The 18,632-nt window shown below is 42.3% G+C and overlaps 1 protein-coding gene across 11 annotated transcripts in view; it reads left to right on the forward strand.

Moving 5' to 3' along the window:
* SLC7A11 (solute carrier family 7 member 11) overlaps positions 1-18,632 on the forward strand; it is a 264,297-nt gene that overhangs the window by 210,121 nt on the left and 35,544 nt on the right. For all 11 annotated transcript variants that reach the window (XM_054823912.1, XM_054823913.1, XM_054823911.1 and 8 more), the window contains 4 exons: positions 2,352-2,467; positions 9,067-9,192; positions 11,386-11,485; positions 14,590-14,634. In XM_054823912.1, the coding sequence (XP_054679887.1) occupies positions 2,352-2,467; positions 9,067-9,192; positions 11,386-11,485; positions 14,590-14,634 (387 nt within the window). The remainder of the gene's footprint in view (positions 1-2,351; positions 2,468-9,066; positions 9,193-11,385; positions 11,486-14,589; positions 14,635-18,632) is intronic.

Here is an 18,632-nt window from a genome sequence, read left to right on the forward strand (position 1 = left end):
GCTAAGCCGTTTTTTCCTCTGAAAGATTGCAGGGTTATCACACCTACGGGCTGGTGGAGCAGCCGCAACCAAAATAAACATTTCCTGCTCTTGTTTATCTTTTCAGCACCTACTTTACAGTCTAGGGCACACTTAAACTCTGCCCACATACTGATTAAACTGTGCCAACGTCATCTGCTGCTTAGATGTGCCTGACACTGCACTGCTCCTCGTCCAGTACAAGTAGGAACTCTTTTTCTCCTCAAAAGTCAGGTTGCAGGTATATTACATACCTTGGGGTTTTTTTTAAAAAAAGTGCCAGTTTTTTAAAAAAAAAAGTGCCAGTTTTCAAGCAAGTGAAGATGACTGTGAATGCATTGGCCGTAGAGCTTCGCTATGGTGTTTGCTAAACACACGTTGGGTGAGAGTGCCGCTGCCAAGCGCCTGTCTCACCTGGGGTATGTGCTGGGGCAGGGTACCTGCTCCTTTCCTGGTGGCTTTTTGTGCTCCTTGCCCTTCAGTGAAAGCTGCTAATGCGCTTTCTGTCCGCTCCTGGGCGCACAGCTGTGTGCAGGGGGCTGCCAGCCCCTCTTTAGGATTGCGATTAAAAGGAATTGGCTGCGATCAACTCCCCATTCCTTCAGCTTCCACCTCCATTGATGGGCTACGCTGCCAGCAACGTGCCCCCCAAACATGGGAATAGGGGAGAGACAGCTATTTATTAGAGGTGTAATTTAGGAACTACGTTTTTAAAAACATAATGGTGTGGATAACAACAACCGCCTCTTTAAAAAGACCTTTCTTAAAATGAGAGGGAAAAATCCAAGTTCTGGAAAAAGGAGCTGGGACTGAGGAAAAAGGCTGGGAAGGCACAAAGATCTGATCTTTCATCTGATCTAGGACACTTCAAACTACTTTTGGCAGGCTGGAGTGTTTAAAAGCTGGAAGCCTGGTGATGATCTTATGTAAATTAGAAATATTGCATGGAGGTAAAGTCCGTAAATGTCTGTGTAAATCCAGCGCAGAGGACATTTGGTCCCTGAGCGAAGGCAACAGTTGCAAAGCCAGTTGTTGGCTGGTAAAAGGAACAGCCCTCGTGTGTGGGGGACGCACAAGCAGCAGCCCTCGCTTGTCCACGCAGAAACTTTCCAAGGAAGATACGTCTGTTCTTTGCTGCTCTGCAGCTTGGTCCAACGCTATGTGTGACATTTTGGTTGAGTCACAACGCTAAGAAAGTGGGTTTTGTTTCAAGGGTGAAAGTCTCTTGTGGAAAATTCCTTTATCATTCAATGGAGAATTACAACAACAGCTTACACTGTTCCATAGCATTTTTAGCAACTATATTTTTATTAAAATTCTGTAAGATGAGGCATTATTTTATTATATGCTATAGATTTTTTTCACAAGAAATTTGCGTGAACTCTTGTTTAACTCAAAAATCCTTTGAGGCAGAATCATATGTCCTTTTGTCCTTCTTGTGTGTGGGTGTGTGATGAAGCACAGATGCCACCAGCTGTCCTAAGAAGGGTGAAAGTGTCCTCCCAAACCAAACGTGAGCAGACCACCGGAACTGTAATATGCAGACAGCGTCTGATCCCAGGCACAGGGCAATTTGCTGCTAATATGTGTCAGTGCTAAGGCTTCTGGCAAACATTTAATCTGTCTCAAAGAGAAAGGCTCTATGAATATTATGAGTATTTCAAATTTGTACACACAACTGCATGCATGCCTGCCTTTGCGTTTCTCTCTTTCATGGTAGGTGTTTTCTGTACTTTGAGGATTTTTACTCTCACGTGCAGTGCTAGGAAATTGTTAGTCAATAAAAGAAACAAGTTCTGTTTGAATTTTAGGAAATCCCATTTTAATTCATTTTTTGCATTGTCTTAGATTTTAATAACAGACTTGGGTAGGTTTTGGATACTTAGTAAAGCAGAATTCACAACTCGATTTAAATTAATTTGCATGTTTCTCTGAGGGGTGAGATATACCTGGCCACTAAAATTCAGTCCCCAACTACTTCTACTCAAGGTAAACTAATTCTGGACGTGTCCACTTCAAGCGAGTGAACAAAGATTTCTATTGGTACCTTTCTGTTCTGTTTACGTCTGCTTCACGACATGGAAGTTGTAAGAGCAATCCTGGTAAGAGGTGTTCCTGTCAAGGTCAGAACCACTGAGCAAAGCTAAAACTACTTGTGATTTTCTGCTACATTCAGAAACCGTGGTGCCTGGTGGCATAGCTACAAGCAGGCACCAAAATTAAGTATGGTTAACAGTTCTGTGGTAGTAAAGTTACAGCATGATCCCATAAGAATATTATCTATGTACTATTGCAGATTGATTTTGTGATTTTTGTTGTTGTTTTTACTCTAGCCCTGCTGCCACAGCAGTGATATCGTTGGCATTTGGACGTTACATTTTGGAACCTTTCTTTATGCAGTGTGAAATCCCAGAACTTGCGATTAAACTTATTACAGCTGTTGGCATCAGTAAGTATCCAATTTTAGGTTTCAGGGAAGGCTAAAGATGATGTAAATTGGAAAAAAAAAAAGTAATCGCACACTGAACAGGTAGTCATTTGATGTGAATCATTACGAAATGACTGTGCATCCAATGCCAAGGGCATCAGCGTGACTTTTTGCCTGGGTATGTGTGTTTGTGAGCATACGCAGTAGTAAAAAGAATAGCAGACTTTATTAATGGCAGCGAAAATCTATTGCCAAGGCTGATTCTGTTGCCACTTGAATTAATAGCAGAACTCTCATTACTTTTGTGGAAGCAATTTCAGTCCCTGAGAGATGGTGAGCCAGTGCCAGAGATATGGAAGAATGATTACCTGATTTTAAGTGCTTTGCTCTACCTCCGTTTTAGGAGGCAATCGAGTGCCAAGTATGATGCCATGAAGAAATGTAGTTCTCTTGAGTGGAGCACAGGCAACATGAGATCATCTTCCCTAGTCCTGCTCTGTCCTTCATAGCAATAAAACTTATTGAGGCACTTGCGGTTCAGGAAGCGGGAACCCAGCCGATGACTTTGGGAGCAGGGTGTACAGCTCGGTGAAAACACACGTCTGTTACCAGCAGCTTGCCCTACTCTTGCTAACTTTGCAGTTAGTGTGAAAGGGACCATGTAGGGCTACAGAGAACTGATAATTGCCAGTGGAAGGAGGGAGGCTACCCTGAGACCAGGAGCTTTGCAGGGCCGGTGTGGGAGGCTGCACGGAACGGGAAGGCACGAATCCTGATGCGAATGGGGCTCTGGAGCTGTGTGCTTGCAGCACTAGAGGCTCGTTTCCAGCTCTGTCTGCTCACTGGTGATGATGCTCCTTGCACACCTGTGCAGATATTCACATTCAGCTGTGCTGGGAGGAGAGTGCAGAGTAGACTTGAGTAATTAGTAACAGATTGTTCCTTTCAATTTGGTTGGTGCATGTATCAGAAACAAAAGGACCAGAAAAAGGAATTAAGACATGTGAAATGATCGAAGGCACACAGGAGACCCCTTCAGTTTTGCACAATAATAGGTTCAGATGACTTTTTCTTTCTTTGGGGTAGGGAGTTCAATTGACATTGAAATTTGCAGTCTCCAGGTTACTGTGGCTTTTTGTAGGAGCTCTCTTGATAAGAGTTCCCTTCTGCCAGGAGTGTTAAAAAAATCAGTATGCGACCGCATTTCTTTGTAACTTAATTATGCACAAACTATAGGTTTCATAGGAATAATTGAATTAAGGGCTTGAATTTTGAGGTCAATGACTTTTTATAGCTACATCTGTCTAAAATATTTCAGTGCAAGATAAGGGTGAAACAGATGTTCGGTAACTTCAAGGTCACTGAGACAGAAGGAATGTTAAGTAGGGACTCCATCAAAGCATTTTGTTAAGTGCATGTGATTCAAGCACAATAAGTGAACAATTTGAAATAGGTTTTTATTGCTTTTAATTTAATTGAAAATCTGTGTGATAATCCAGGGCTTCGCGAAGTAATTAAACAAAGAAGTAGCATTGCAGGGGGGGGTGGAGTTATGTTGAAATAATTACAGCCTAAAGGGGGAGAGGAGTTCACAGCAGACTGCTGCTATGGTGAGCGCAGGTAGGATGAGCTGTCGTTTCACCGAAAGAAGGGATTCTTGTAGAAAGTTTGTAATGGTGAATGGGACGATGCTGAGGAAAACAGTGACATGTCAGGCTTTATCTTTGTTCTTCGCAGTATGGTCTACGGTGGAGTTTCATTTGTAGTAGTTTTTGATCATATGCTACACTTAAGCTCAGGGATTCCAGAATGGATGACTGTTATTCTTGTATGGTAAGAATTAGCTGTTGTGGTGGTAATTGTTATGAAGGTTTTGTAGTGTGCGTGTAGGCAGAGTGATACGTAAGATTAAGGTGGTGTTGAGCTGAACAGACACGCTGGGACCCTGAAGATCTTATAATCCAATTTAATGGTGCCAAAGGTAGTGTTTGCTTCTACTGAAAATTTTAAGTTAATCAGAAAGTGAACTGACGTGCCTTTTGTCTTCTTATCCACTCCTGGTCCCTTCTACCTCCTGTGCCTGATGACAGAGCGCTCGCTGCGTATCTATCTTTATTGCGCAGGGGAAAAGGTAGTGGGAAGCACCATTAAACTCCGTCCTTGGGAGAGACTTTGTTCTGTACTTTTACCTTGACGTTTCTGATCATACTAGAAAGGGCAGGAAGAGATTTTGAAAAATCTCCAGGTGATCCCCTGCCCCCAAACACAATCAGCATGTCTGAACAATTCCTGACAGATGTTTGTCTAAACTGGTCTTAAAACCTGTAGTGAGGGAGTTTCTAAAGCCTCACCTAATACTGTAGCCCAGTTTTTTCTATCCTTGTCACAAGACAGCTTTTCTTATTTCTTTTTTTTCCACCTAAACCTCCTTTTCTTCAATTTAAGCCTATAACTAAAAGGTTGCCAGAGATGGATGCAACCAGGATTATGATGGGGAGTGGCAAATGCTGTTGTACCTCTACCAGCTGCAAACAAGTACTTCTTGCAGAGGGACCACAGCCCATTCTGCTCCCACCATTCCACCTCAGTGCCTCTGTGGTGGAAAAGGAATGACGGTGCTGCAGAGATGTAGATCAGATGAGAGCTAAAATGGAACTACTGGAGGTGGTGAACTTAAAAAAACCCCCTCATTCTTGGTTTATTATTTATAGGAAAAAAGCATGTGCTGGGCACAAAATTCCCCTCAAAATCACATCTGTTCTGAGCAATTTTGAACAACCGTTAGAAGCAAATTTTCTCTTCCACAATATGGCACTTTCATTTTTATTTTCCTTTTTAAAAATAAAACCAACCAACTAAAAAGTCCAAACATTTCAGTGGCTCAGTAGAGAGAAGGATGCTTGTGTGCAGGTTCTCTTCAGATACCCCAGCTTTCTGAATCTCCAAAGCAAAGGCTGCCTGTTCTTTTCAAACTTAGAAATCACTTGAATTCACTTGTTATTTCTTAAACAAATCTCCACAAGGAGAAGAACCTAGGCAAATACTGGATATGCATATGGCAGTCTATCTGTCACTCTGCCATGAACCTTTTCTAAAGTCAGTCAATTTAAGTGTACCTGAGAGAGGAGCAGACATTTCAAAGATATCTAATTACTGCAATTTTTATGAAAATAAGTGAGCAGGTAGAGGAGGAAGAACTTGGATATGCCCCAGCATAGGGAAGGACAGCTGAAGAAAATGCTAACAGGAGAGGAGGCCTTCTAAATGCCCAACTTTGCTTGAGCTGGACACAACAGCCCCAGGACACAAAGCAGAAGGGATGCTGTCTGCCTTTGTTCTGATGCTGAAGACTCTCTTTTTAGGAGAAAAAGTTAAAAATTCATTTCTCTAAGTGAAAGCTGGTAGACTCCTCCATATTTATTGTTTCTTCCAATGAAGAAATGTCCTATCACCATTGCAACTCACCCCCCCCCCCCCCATATTCATATATTGCTTTATTTGTATCTTTTAATTCTTCTCCTAATGGTAAGCTTAAATATATTGGTAACAGGAAGGGATAAATTATTTTGTGCAAAGGTAATGAACTGTGCTATCAATATGTAACCTGAACAGATACGCAATCTTAACCGAGCCTTTTCTAATCTTTTTCACTTGGCCTCCATATCAGAAAGCAGATAAACAGGTTTCAGCTATTAAAAATTGTGACACTGAAAGCAGGTTACTAACTCGCACATGTTTTTAAAGTTTTTAGACTCATTCATGCGTATTTTGGGCATTTTATGCCGCAATAACGTATAATTTCCCCCTTCTTTTGGAGGTCTGCCAAAAACCCTCAAATACCCCAAACTATGGCTGTTAGAGGCAGTATTATGCTTCAAAGCCAAGGTCAGCTGTACAGATCTATCGGTGCTTGCTGGCAAATACTCCAACCCAAAGCTTTATTGGCATAAATGTCGTGTGTATGTGAGTCTATAGTTAGTTGCTGGTTTTTTGGTTGTTTTTTTTTCCATGATGGTAGATGTTACAGCCCTCACTCTCTACCACTGACAGTTTTCAGATAAACAGTTTAAATTAAGACTTCACTTGGCTTGCGGGTAGCAAAAGCTGCTCTGATGGGTGCTTTTGTGCCTCCTGTGGCTTCGTTTTAATTGACGCATTGAGATCTGCAAATGGAGGGTATTTTTTGCTTTGTGTGAATGCCTTGACCCTAAAAGCCTGACAAGTTCGGGGAGGGCAGTTTCCTTGATTTCCAGCTGAGGCAATGGTACATATTTTCTTGAAAGGTAGGCTGGGATGTAATGCTTACTGCTGCTTCTCCCATTAGATTTCATGATCCACCTCAGCTGTGGCTGTGTGAAGGAAAGAGATTGTGAAAAGCGACACAATCGGTGTTACCGTTGTGTTTGGCTGCTCACGAACCCCACTTTGTTCTCCCTCCATAGTCCCTTCAGTTAGGATTCATCTCGCTTTTAGTTAGGTGTTTAGTTGAAGATATTTGTCTATGCTCCCCATAGAGTCAGTGGAGAAAGAGGGAGACATTTCCTGAAGGCAGCTCATCTCATCTGAGAGGCGCATCTGAAAGAGGTCGTCTTATTCGTCCTCTGAAGGTAACTGTCTTTTCATTGAGGATGCATCCACGCTAGATGCCTGATTTTTAGTTGGCAAAGTTAGAGATGAGTCCTCCTTTCACTGTCCTTTTGTCTGGGGAGTTGCTGCTTCCTTCAGATCTTTACTGTGATCCTGTATCAAAGCATCTGCAATCAGTTTCTTGAAGTATCTCCATAAGGCCCTATTCATAGAAGAGAGGTGTTGAATAATGACCGTAGTCCCAAGATATAATTTTCTTCTTCAATCTTAGCACACTTGTCATATTCTTTTCCTGCTCTTTGGCAGCTATCTTCACGACTCCTCTTCTCCGTTGCCTTTCACTATCCAGTTGCTGACACAACCTGAACCGGTCACAGAGCTCTGCAAGGGACTTGCTCTTGTAAAGGACCATCAAAACTAATGGCACGTGCACTGGACTGACTGCAGGTGTAGCATCTCTTCAGCTTCCCGATCAAACGAAGGTCCTTGCGGTGACCATTTTGCTATTTGATTAGAAAGCCTCAGATTAAACATCTGTCTGACTTGAACTCTAGGTGGGGAGGGAGAAGGTTTTAACACAAACTTTGTCTGCATGTCTTTCATGTCTTCATGAAAATACCAGTCTGCATTTTTTTCCTCTCAAGCCAGTGTAGCTCTTATACAGATTTGGGGCTTGTGATTTGGGTGTGCCTGGCCAGCAAGGAAGGTTATGAGTTTCCGTGTGAGTTGACGTTAGCGTTCATACTAGTTTGACATCCATATATGTATCAGGAAGGTGAAACTGATGCATTAGAAGACCTCGAGGAGGATTTTCTGCAGGGAGGATGCTCACGTTAGCTATTCTGACCTGTGTAGGGTAACAGACCGTTGCTGCGGTCAGCTTGAACTCTGAATAAGCTGGATGCCAAATTGCAGATACTTTCTTACACATAAAACTCTTCCTTGGTATTTTCTTGTGGCCTGGTCCCTGCCTGGGCTTTGTCTTCTGGGAAAGAAAAGTATGATATCCTCAACTTTCTAGGAAACTTGAAATAAGCCAGTGCTTGTTTATGGCGCTGCATTTTCTTCATAACTTAAACACTGTTGGTCAAATGAATATTTGAAATATTTTGCTTAAATGACAGTTGTTAATCTTCCTGGTAATCAAGCCCTAGGAAAAGAGGAGGAGCCTCAGCACTGATGTTCAGCAGCAACCTAAAGGGATCTTTCAACATTTAAATAAGTGAAGATATGTCAGGGTAATATTGGGACAATAGAGTAGTGAATCAGGCCCTGGGATTTTCTGTTTCCTGCCGAGTGTAGGTATACGTGGAAGTAATACAGCAAAAAATAAGTATTTGGATCTCAAGTGATACTTCACAGAAGTCTAGGTGATTTCTTTGTGACTTAGAAAAGAATGCCTCAATTCTGAACTATGTCGAAATACAGGGCTGGAAAACCGTGTTAACCTTTAAGGTCTTTTTTCTGGTGAAAAATTCACATTAAATGATGATGTGAGTTTAGGTTGACTTTGGTAAATCGTTCATTTGAGAGTGAGGCCCTCTTTGTCCTAAATAAAAAATCCAGAAATTACTGGGCGTGAGAAAGTTTAATACGATTATTAATTGTTATTTTTTTCTGAAAATGCAAACCTCTGTTCAAACTAGCACTGATACAGAAATCTGGAGTGACAAGGGTTGGGCAATTAATTTCTTTCATCCAAGGCAGGGTCCTGCCAGCCCATGGTCTACCAACAGCTGACGATTCGGGGTAAAGGGAGCTGTGATTTGGTGTGGAGGGAGCCAGGCAGAGAACGGAGAGACGGATGGGCCGCGCAGTGGGTCAGGCAGAGGGGCTCAGCTCAAGCGTTTCGTGCGGGGTCTGGAAGGGGAATGTGAGAAGTGGGAGGGCAGCAGCTGAGGAAGGTTATTGGGGTGTATTTCCTTTAATGCATCAGGATCTATTTTGTGTGCGGCCTTTCTGCTGGCAAAGAGTTTTGAGGCAATTTCAGTGGCACGAGTATTTTTTTCTGACTTTTCTTTTTCTCCTTGCAGCGCTGGTGATGGTCCTGAATAGCACGAGTGTCAGCTGGAGTGCCCGCATTCAGATTTTCCTTACGTTTTGCAAGCTTGTAGCAATTCTGATAATTATAGTCCCTGGAGTTATCCAGCTAATTAAAGGTATGAAATGAAAAGTAAATGCTTTTAAAGTGCTTTTATCTTTACCCTCCCCAGTCTTTCTCCACCTGCCTCCACCAAATAATGCTTATAGCAGCAAAATCTCTTAATTAGTCTGTGCTTGTTTAACTGAAGCTCTGTACTGTCATGTAATTGATTAGAAGTGGAACTACACTGGGATGAACTGGTATTTCCTTCGGCATGCCAACGAGCCTATTCAGATCAGACTTAGTTTTCAAATGAGCGACGGGATTGCTCTTCTCTGTAATTTGCCTTTGGCGTGAACTTTGTGAAAGGGGCAGAATGGGTTTTAATGACAGATGGGCAAACCCTCCCCAAAGCACGTGCCCAGTCCAGGCAGAATATGGCTCCTTTAACTGGGCTAGTGCCTCGTCCGGTTCGGTACTGGGTATGTGGTGGCGGAGGGGGCTCAGAATTGGGGAGATTTGTGAAAGAAACAGTATCGTGGATGCTGGTCTACTACTTTGGTGGCGTACATGGTGAAGTTAAAGGTGCTGTACTGGCAAGAGAAACTGTAGTTAGCTGTCGCTTTCGTGGGCTTTCCTGCCTGTAAGTACTGGATGCTCATGTTGCATGCATGCTTTACTTCTTCCAAGTGAAAACCAAAAGCATACAGCTAAAGGCAGCAGTCTGGGGCTAACCCAAGCGTAGGAAAGGAAAGCAGAAGAGTTTGGAGGGCCAGAATTACTCTACAGACTTTATCAATGTTGCTGCATAAGCAAGGAGCGTGAAAACACACCTTTGTTCTCCCCAGCAGCACCCAGCATGGACGTGGCTGCGCAGGCCTTTCCTTGGCTCTCTGGAAGTCGTTTGGGTAAAGCCATGCTGGTGGAGAAACTTTTCACTGCCATGCGCTCAGCTACCTGAAGAGGCTTTTCCATTACAGCCCAATCAGCAGCGGGTGTGAGATGGTGACAAGCCCCGGCTCGCTCTCGTTACAATAACGCCAGACAATAACTACACAAAGCACAAGGAGCCATTCAGCACTGAGGGTCAGAACGGAGAGCACTTTTTAATGAATTGGTGGCAGACTTTATCTAACAAAAATTATCACAGTTGTTGGCTTTGTCCCTGGGGATGCTCTTTTATGATGCTTCACAAAGCCTCCCATCGCAGCCAACAGCAGAGCGTTAGGCTCTGCAGTGAGCTCTGTTTCTCAGGGACAGGCGGCTCTCTGTGGTTAGGAACAGACTCCGAAATAAAAGTTTTCCTGTGTAGCACTCTGCTGATTCACTATTTCTGTTTTTATGTTTTTCACTTCCTTTCTGGCAGTTGCAATGCCTCTTCCCTCACCTCCTTTCATGTGCAAAACTTCTCTCTGTTCCCGTCCACCCTATTTTTCCTAGACCATTGGAGCAGGCCAGACCCAGGTTTGGATGGGGTCTGCTGCCCTTCAGTAGCTCCGATAGTGTCCCTGGTTTCCCACTGGGACCCTCCTCTGGCCACAGTGGGAATTTTGACTGAGGGCTCGGTAAAGGGTAGAGGATTTGACCCATTGCTAATTTTAGTCTGAATGAATTCTCCTTCTTCCTGCTCTTTTTCACTGGAGGATCATTGCTTCTCAGGAAATTTGGGATATTGTAGGGGAGGTCTTACAAACCATAGAGCACCTCATAAATCAATAAGAGCATAACACAACTCTTACATGTTTGCATTTACGGATACGTAATTCTTACTTGGTGTAATATTAATATAGTACTGGCTATAATGTGGTAGGGAGTTCCTAAATTTTTCAGTGGTAGAAATGTTTAAGATACTGGGTTTGTTTACTTTAAAAATGTTGCTTGAGAGCAATGTTCCTTCTGATTAAAATGTTCAACAAGTGAAATTTTCCACAGCAATAACTACAGACCTCATTCTGCTCTTTCATGTTGATGAGTAAGTCACTGCCAGAGATGACAGTGCAGTGAGTGTCGTCAAGCTCTGAATGCTTTGAAAAAAACCCTAATAGATCAAATTCTGCTATTGCATGACTAGGGACACCATGAAACCTTTTACAATTGCTGGCAGATTATGGCTGCGAGGGTTGGGTCAGGACTGAAGGTCAAGGGCAGAACTTGAAGTGAGTGAACTGCTGGGTGATTAAATGTTCCATGGTGTGATATATTTATTTGTTTTAAAGTAGTAGGTGACCAAAGAACTTGTTTTTCAATATTGTTTTTGTTGATGTTGCAGGAGAAACACAGCACTTTAAAAATGCCTTTGCGGGGAATGATGCCAGTGTTATGGGATTACCACTTGCTTTCTATTCAGGAATGTATGCCTATTCAGGCTGGTAAGTTGTTGAAACCTATAAGTATTTGTCCTGAAAACCAATGCTAATATGCGCTAACAAAGATATTTATATGAAGAAAGGAGTAGCACGGTCTACATCTTTTGCCAAACTACGTCACGTAGTAAGGGTAGATCTCACTACTGTTCTGTATGCTCAGTAGTTATTCTGCAAGCAGCTCTACAAAGGAGAGATTTTTCTTCTGCAGTGTAAAATAGGTAAAAATGCTCTGAACACTAAAAGAATCAGACTTTTATTTCTATTCTTAAGACTGGAAATAAAGGCAACAAGAAAGCAATGTTCTTAAATTTTCATTAGGTATTTTGATAAAAGGATAAAAGGGATAATGAAGCTTTAATTTTTGTTGAACAAGCCAGTAATTACATGAGAAACAAATCTATGAACTGTTGCAAAGTTGTGTGGACCTCAGCGTTTGCTTTGTAAAAGCAGTATTTGAAGAATAAGCAGTGAACCACAATAACATCAGTGTAGACCACAAAACAAGGTAAAAACCTAGATTCTTGTGCCTCTTGCTCTGAGAGAATTGGACCTCACTTAACAAGAATTGCAATTGGCTTCCATAGAAGTCAAGTGCCATTGCCTGTGAGCAAAGGTATGAGAATCTGCCTTCAAGTATCCTGCTCAGAACTTTCTTTCAAGTTCTTTCCCTCTCGCCCACCAAAGTACACAGCAGCTGGTTTGAAAGGTGCCGCCGCTCTTCGAATCTGCCGTACGATTTATTCACGCTTTGCGAGGGCTCCACGTTGCACAGTGCCAACGTGCTTTTGCAGCAGCAGTGAGGGGGGGAAAAAAAAGGCTACAATGCCCAGAGCGGGCTTATATTGAGATAGCTTTGTCTGCAGGTCTTCCCTTTCTTTCCATAGCCTCACAGCCAGCCAAGTTCTTTACCTCTCACAAAAGACGAGGGCTGCAAGATAAGGGTTTTATTTATTTAATTCGGAGGGACAATGGGCCGAGCATTTGAGTTCTCTGCCTGTCTGTAACTCCCCGGTTGCAGGAGCATTATAAACATGCACACTGAAGTACTGAACAGAACTTTTATATTAAATGGTGTGTGTGGGGAAACCCGAGAGAGTCCAAAGCCTTTATCAGTGATAGATATATAGAAGAAAAGAGCCTGGCATTTTGAAGCCTCAAAGAAATTGAACTCATTATGCGGACAGTCTCTACCTTCTTCCCCCTCTCTCTCTCTCATATAACCGCCTCTGTCTCTCATATCCATACATGTGATGGTTTCTCACTTTTAAAATATTAACCTGACTGTACGTTTTTGTATGAAGGCAATTTTAAAAGCTCTTTAATATTACTCATCACCGAGGCAGAGCTTGTTTACTGTAAAATGCCACATCAAAAATACTGTTATTCTGTTGCTTCTTTCCCATTTCTTTCCATTTTCCACCTAACGTTTCCAAACCCCTACAATAAAAATAATCTCTGTTTTTCTTTTACATCTTCTGACTTTTATTTCAAGGTCGTTATTTGCCACTTCTAAAAGAAATTAGCAGGAAAAGACCTAATTTGGCTAGTGGGTCTTCCCAGCTGCCTATTTGTCTTTGTCACTAGCTCAGATTGATTGCCTCAGAGCACAGAAGAGCAGACCATTAAGTGGAGTGTCAATACCCTTGCACTATCAGTTTCACGGGGCTAAGTCAATCCAATAAGCTGAATATGAAGGAGTGTTGCAAGTGTCGGTGGTGTGTTCCAGGACGCAGGCAGAATTTTATGCGTAGCCTATGAGACTATTAACTTTTAATGATACAGCTTTTAGAACGAGGCAAAGGTAGTATCTCTCGTATGTGTGGGTACATCCTGCGAAGAGCGAGTGTAGCCTATTGGGTTTATAAAATGCTGGGTGAAAAAGGACAAGTAGAGAAAAGAATGCAAGGAAGCATGTCTTTGCATCAGTAACAGGACTGATGCAGGGCTGTCAATTACTTCTGTCTAGAAGCAGGACTGAGAGCAGAAAGAAGTAGCTGAACCTCTCACTGATCAGAAACCACCTCTCCTTTGAACTATCCCAACCTTTTCTTTGTGTGCTGTGCACTAGCAAGTTTAGAAACGAGTACTGAGGTGGTCGTATAGCATGGCAAATCTAACTTTACAGAATTTCATGCTTGGTCACACAATCGCATCTTTTAAAACCCTGAGCCAGCGCTAACTCGTTCTGCTAACCCAGATCTGGTCCAAGACTTATGATGGAGAAAAGTTCCCAGACTTTCTGCCAGATCAGGTACCGTTTGTTTAGTCACTGTAGCACTGTTGGGTCAGATATCATTTGTCTTCCTGTATAAAAGCAGAAAGCCAGCATAAGCGCTGTATTGACTGCTCTGTTTAATTAGCCAGGATGTGACTTTGTGCCCGTATCTGAGCCAGGCACATCTGCGTGATCCAGCGACGCACAGACCTAGCGCTAATAAATGCAGAACAGAGGGTTCAGTGACCTTGAGGCTTACGGTTGCTTTGTATGCAGGGCTGCGCCCGGCGAGTAGTTCCTATGAATTCCCACATGTAGCTGTCTCTCGCATGCTGCTGGAATATGACCAGAATACTGGAGGTTGTGCAAGAGCACGCAGGATTAGCAGCCCGGGTTTGTGATCGTATATGACACGCTAGTGTCAAAATCCTGGTTTTAAGAGGGTTTTTTTGAGGCTTCATTTATTTTTATTGTTTAGAAGTCCTTGCTGAGTACCCTGATGAGAATTTTTGCCAATATAACCTGAAATTGTGAAAGGCTACAGCCACAAATGGAATATGAGGCTTGAGTGTGTGTTTGTGTATAGGATTAGGGTAAACTGTAATTTGCCTAGTATGCCAGGGAAAAAAAAAAATTAATTTAATTCCACACTGACATTACATAGCTTTTGTCTTTTTTTCTACTTTGCTGTCTTTTCAGAGAATTCCCTTCCTGAGTGTGGGGATGAGGGAAGGTTAAATCTCACATTCTCCTTAATCCAAACATGGGTCTGCAAAGCCTACTATAATTAACAGCAGTGCTTGACTAAAAGCATCTTCTTGATTATTCGGGAAAGAAATACAGAATCAAAATCTACCAAGCTCTTATAATACATTTTGTAACTTTTTTCTAGGTTTTACCTCAATTTTGTTACTGAAGAAGTGGAAAACCCTGAAAAGTATGTACCTAATGTTTTTCTTGACATTTGAAAAATGGTCGTAAAATTTAAAATGCTATAAAAGTAGTGATCTTCAGAAATTCTGCATGCTGGTCAAGTTGCTTGCTTTCCAGCAGATCTGGTATCTATTTGAATTGCAACTGCTTGAAGATTTGCTATTTTTGGCCTGTCGTGACCTTGTTATGTATTCTGCTTTTATGTGCACAGAAAGCAGAAAACTAAGTAGATCTCCAGGGCTCTGATTCTCCCCCTCAGGATACAAGTCACTATCAGTGCCTCCTTTCAGTGGAAGTTACTGGTATCCTGTCAGGGAAATCTTGCCCAAGAAACTTATCTGCTGCAATATTTGGCAGTTTTGCTATGTTTAAATATTAATCAAATACTTAGTTCTACTTGTTTTAGATGTCTCTGAGTTGCAGGATCTTGAATACACGTAGCACAGCATCCCATCCAATTAAACCGAACAGGGGATATTGGTGGGAGTCTGTTTCAAACCAGAGATGAATAGTCTCACAGCGCCTGTAAAAGCTATCCTGTTAGGGAGAGTTTGATTTGGCAGATCTATTTTGGTAGATATGTTTTGGTACATGCAGCCAGTAATAAAACAATATTAACTTTCTCTAAAAATGAAAGAAAAAATGCCTTGTCAGATCAAGTTGTGTTCTTTGAGGATATTAACAATTTGCTTGGTTAAAAATTAATGGATAGATATAATTTTCTGAAGTTTTTAAAACAAGATACCTGTCTGAGTACCAAATAACTTACTGTTTAAAAAGGACCCCCAGCACTGTACACTCAAAAAATGTGAAGCTACATATCTGAGACATGTAGAGAAAGAAAAAAAACCACCCCAAACAGCCATCAATGGGAAGCATGCAGAAGGTTTTTAGTTGGTTTCTTCAAAGTCTGAACCAAGCCTGATTGCTGTTCAGCATTTTCTTCAGAGACCTGGAAATAATTATAAAGAGATTGATGATAAAACATGAGGATGGCAGAAAGACTGGCAGATTTCTATTGTTTCAGTGCCTTTGAGGGGGTCTTGGGTGTTAACGGGCTCTTTAATGTGATCAGGATATGTATACTGAGGAATGCACGACTGGGAGCTGAACCCAGACAAACGCAGGTAGAAAACAGAGCATTAATGTTTAACAAGGTGGTTGACTAATCATTAGCACAGGTACCTACATACAATTGGGTTTTTCATTGCGAATCTTCAGTTCAGACAGAACATGGTTTTAGAAGCCGTGCTTTAGTAAAACACAAGTCATTTGGGTCGGTGGAGAGCAGCTGGCTAACGCTTCCCAGGCCTGGGACACAGAGGAACTCAGGCTAGGTGATCTAGTAGCAAATCTGGGTTTAACTACCAAGGATCTGTGTGCTTTATAAAGTCAAGGGAGGCAGACATTAAAAAAAAAAAAAGAACACTTTTTTCTTTTTTTTCTTTTTTTTTTTCTTACTTTTGAAAAATTGTTGTATGGCAGACTGACTTGAAGAGAAATGTGAAACTAAATAAAGGAGTGGAATAATTCTGGTTCAAGACTTCTACTGCTTCAGGAAATTCTGAGGAGATGGGTTAGGAGCCAGAGTCTTGATGATGTGATCAAAAGCATTTGGTAGAAGCAGTGTAATTTAGAAATTATCATGTGGTTACCATCAATACTGTGTGATGTTTTTAAACATTCACGTGCCTACTGCCCTTGGGGACTTTTCATACACTTATGTGTCTCTGCAGTCCTCTTAACTGTATGGTGATTAACTGAAATTATTGGTCATTTTCACTACAGCTATTTTGGTTTATGTTGACTTTTTTCCTTGTAGTTTGAGTCAGAACAGTGCATATTTTTGAACATGTTGCCCTCTGCTGCGTAGGACAGAAAGGCATAGTTCCTTTTTTCTTTTTTTAAAACAAAACAAAACCCAAACCCCTAAGTACCCATTGAAGCATGTTGTATCAGAGCTAAGAAAAGTGATGTGGGTTAGATTTTGGGGTTTGTGTCATAGCAGCTGGGATGCGAGGGAGGGAGACACTCTCTTTTCTTCCCCCATCTTGGGAGAGCTTCTCTGTTCTCCAGGTTGCCCTTGGAGAGCTGCTGAAGTTAATTGTGCTGCTAGTGGGCATGCAGGACCAGGGAGCAAGCCATGTAACTGGTTCGGTGTATTCCAGGATGGCTCTGGAAGAAACAGCTCAATGTTCCGTGTGCAATGTTGTCACAAAGCTGTTAAAGCTTCCCCTTCATCGCTCTTCTTCTTGGGGTTGCACTTTGAGAGGATGAGAAGGGAAGATGCCCACTGTTTACAGCAGGGTGCTTGGGATCACAATCTCCACGCAAAGGTACAAGTATACAGTAGAAGAGATTGGGGTTTTAAACGTTGCTAAATAAGCGGCAGGTGATGGCAGCGCAAGTGGGTTGCTACTGGCTGTGCTGATGGAGACCTCTGCACCATCGGTAAATGGGGATTCTGGACTCTGTTAACCTGAAACAAGCCATTAAATGGAACGGTTGGAAGATTTTTTTTTATCCATTTGCCACCTGTGAATGGCTCTGTTGGAAGGATGTCCTGCTGAACGGGGGCCTGCTCCACCACCATTCCCAAAGATACAGGGCAAGGGAATAGTCTGAACTCATCCCAGGGGCAACTGTCTCAGCTCCCACCAAACTCAGCGTAGGCATTAGCTGAGCCACCAATTGTGCTGCTATTGTAGGCGTATTTTTTTTTTATATATATATATATATTTTTTTTTTTAACCTAAATGCTGCCTTTCCTTTCATTCTGGTTGTATGCCTTATGTTAAAGGTTGCCTATATTACTGCAGAGGTGTTACGTAGCTGTTTTTAAAAGGGAAGAGGGAAGTATAGGCTTGCACCACTTACAGTCTGTAACAGTTCCAGGTGTGCAATTTGTAAAGTTTGCCGATGGTTAGGGATGCAAATTACTTACAGCGGCAGAGGTGAGCAGGGTGATGCCTTCTGCACTGCGCACGCCAAGGTAAATGTTTGTCTGAGAATCAGCCGCAGCTGCGTATTTCCAGGTGCGTGGCAGCTTTTAAACTGACAGCTGGTGCCGAGATGAACGCTCAGCACCGTCCCCGCATTAACCAGCCTGCTGCAAACTCGCAGTAAAGGACCCTAGAATGTATCCTGAAATGCACAGGAAGGTGGAAATGTTTACTTTTAGATATTAAACTTTTCCAGCTAGGGATTGCTTTGTTCGCTGTGGTGCGTGCGGCACCAGGGAAGCTTGCTGGAGCACGGCAAGTGCCCTTGGAAATGGAGGAGAGAGGCAGGGGAAGGGGCGATGCTCGTGACCTTGCCCAGCTGAAAGTCGCCTTTGTGCTCCGGCGGAGTGCCTGTTGGTCCAGGCAGCGAGGGCTGTGGGAGGCTGGGTAGGTGCAGCAGTCTGCCCAGGCGCAGTAAATCGCAGATTTAGGTCTATAAATAGGATAAATACTACGGGCCTGAGGCATTGAGATACCTAGGTGATGTGAAATCCTAGATAGAGAGAGCTGACACAGAGACAGTGGAAATGAGCCAAGTGGAGAGGAAGCGCCCTTTAAATTATAGAAGGGAGAATGGAAAAAGGAAGAAAAAAAATCTGAAAGTGAATGCCATTACTTTGTGAACCGATTTTTGGAAGTAGTGCTGAATTCTGAGTTTGGAAATGTCACAGTCCCTTCTTTTGTATAAGAAAAAGGACATTATTATAACCCCAGTTATCATAAGATGTAAAAGTAGCTGTTTCTGTCTCCTGCTAAACCCCCTTTTGATGTCTCATTTTTAAGCCTGGGCTCATTTCTTTATTCCTCTTTGTTAAAGTGCTTCCCTCATACAGCATTAGTAGGACCCGAAGCAACATGAAGTTGATGTGGTTGCATTTGTTCAGCTGCTTTAATGTACAATTTCTTTAAAAGAGCCTGAAATAATTTTATTATCAAGAATATGTGGAACAACATTGAAGTGTAATAGCAAATTTCTTTTACTTTTGAAAATTATGCTTTG

This window comes from Grus americana, chromosome 4 (genome assembly GCF_028858705.1).
Source record: "Grus americana isolate bGruAme1 chromosome 4, bGruAme1.mat, whole genome shotgun sequence".
Taxonomy (NCBI): domain Eukaryota; kingdom Metazoa; phylum Chordata; class Aves; order Gruiformes; family Gruidae; genus Grus; species Grus americana.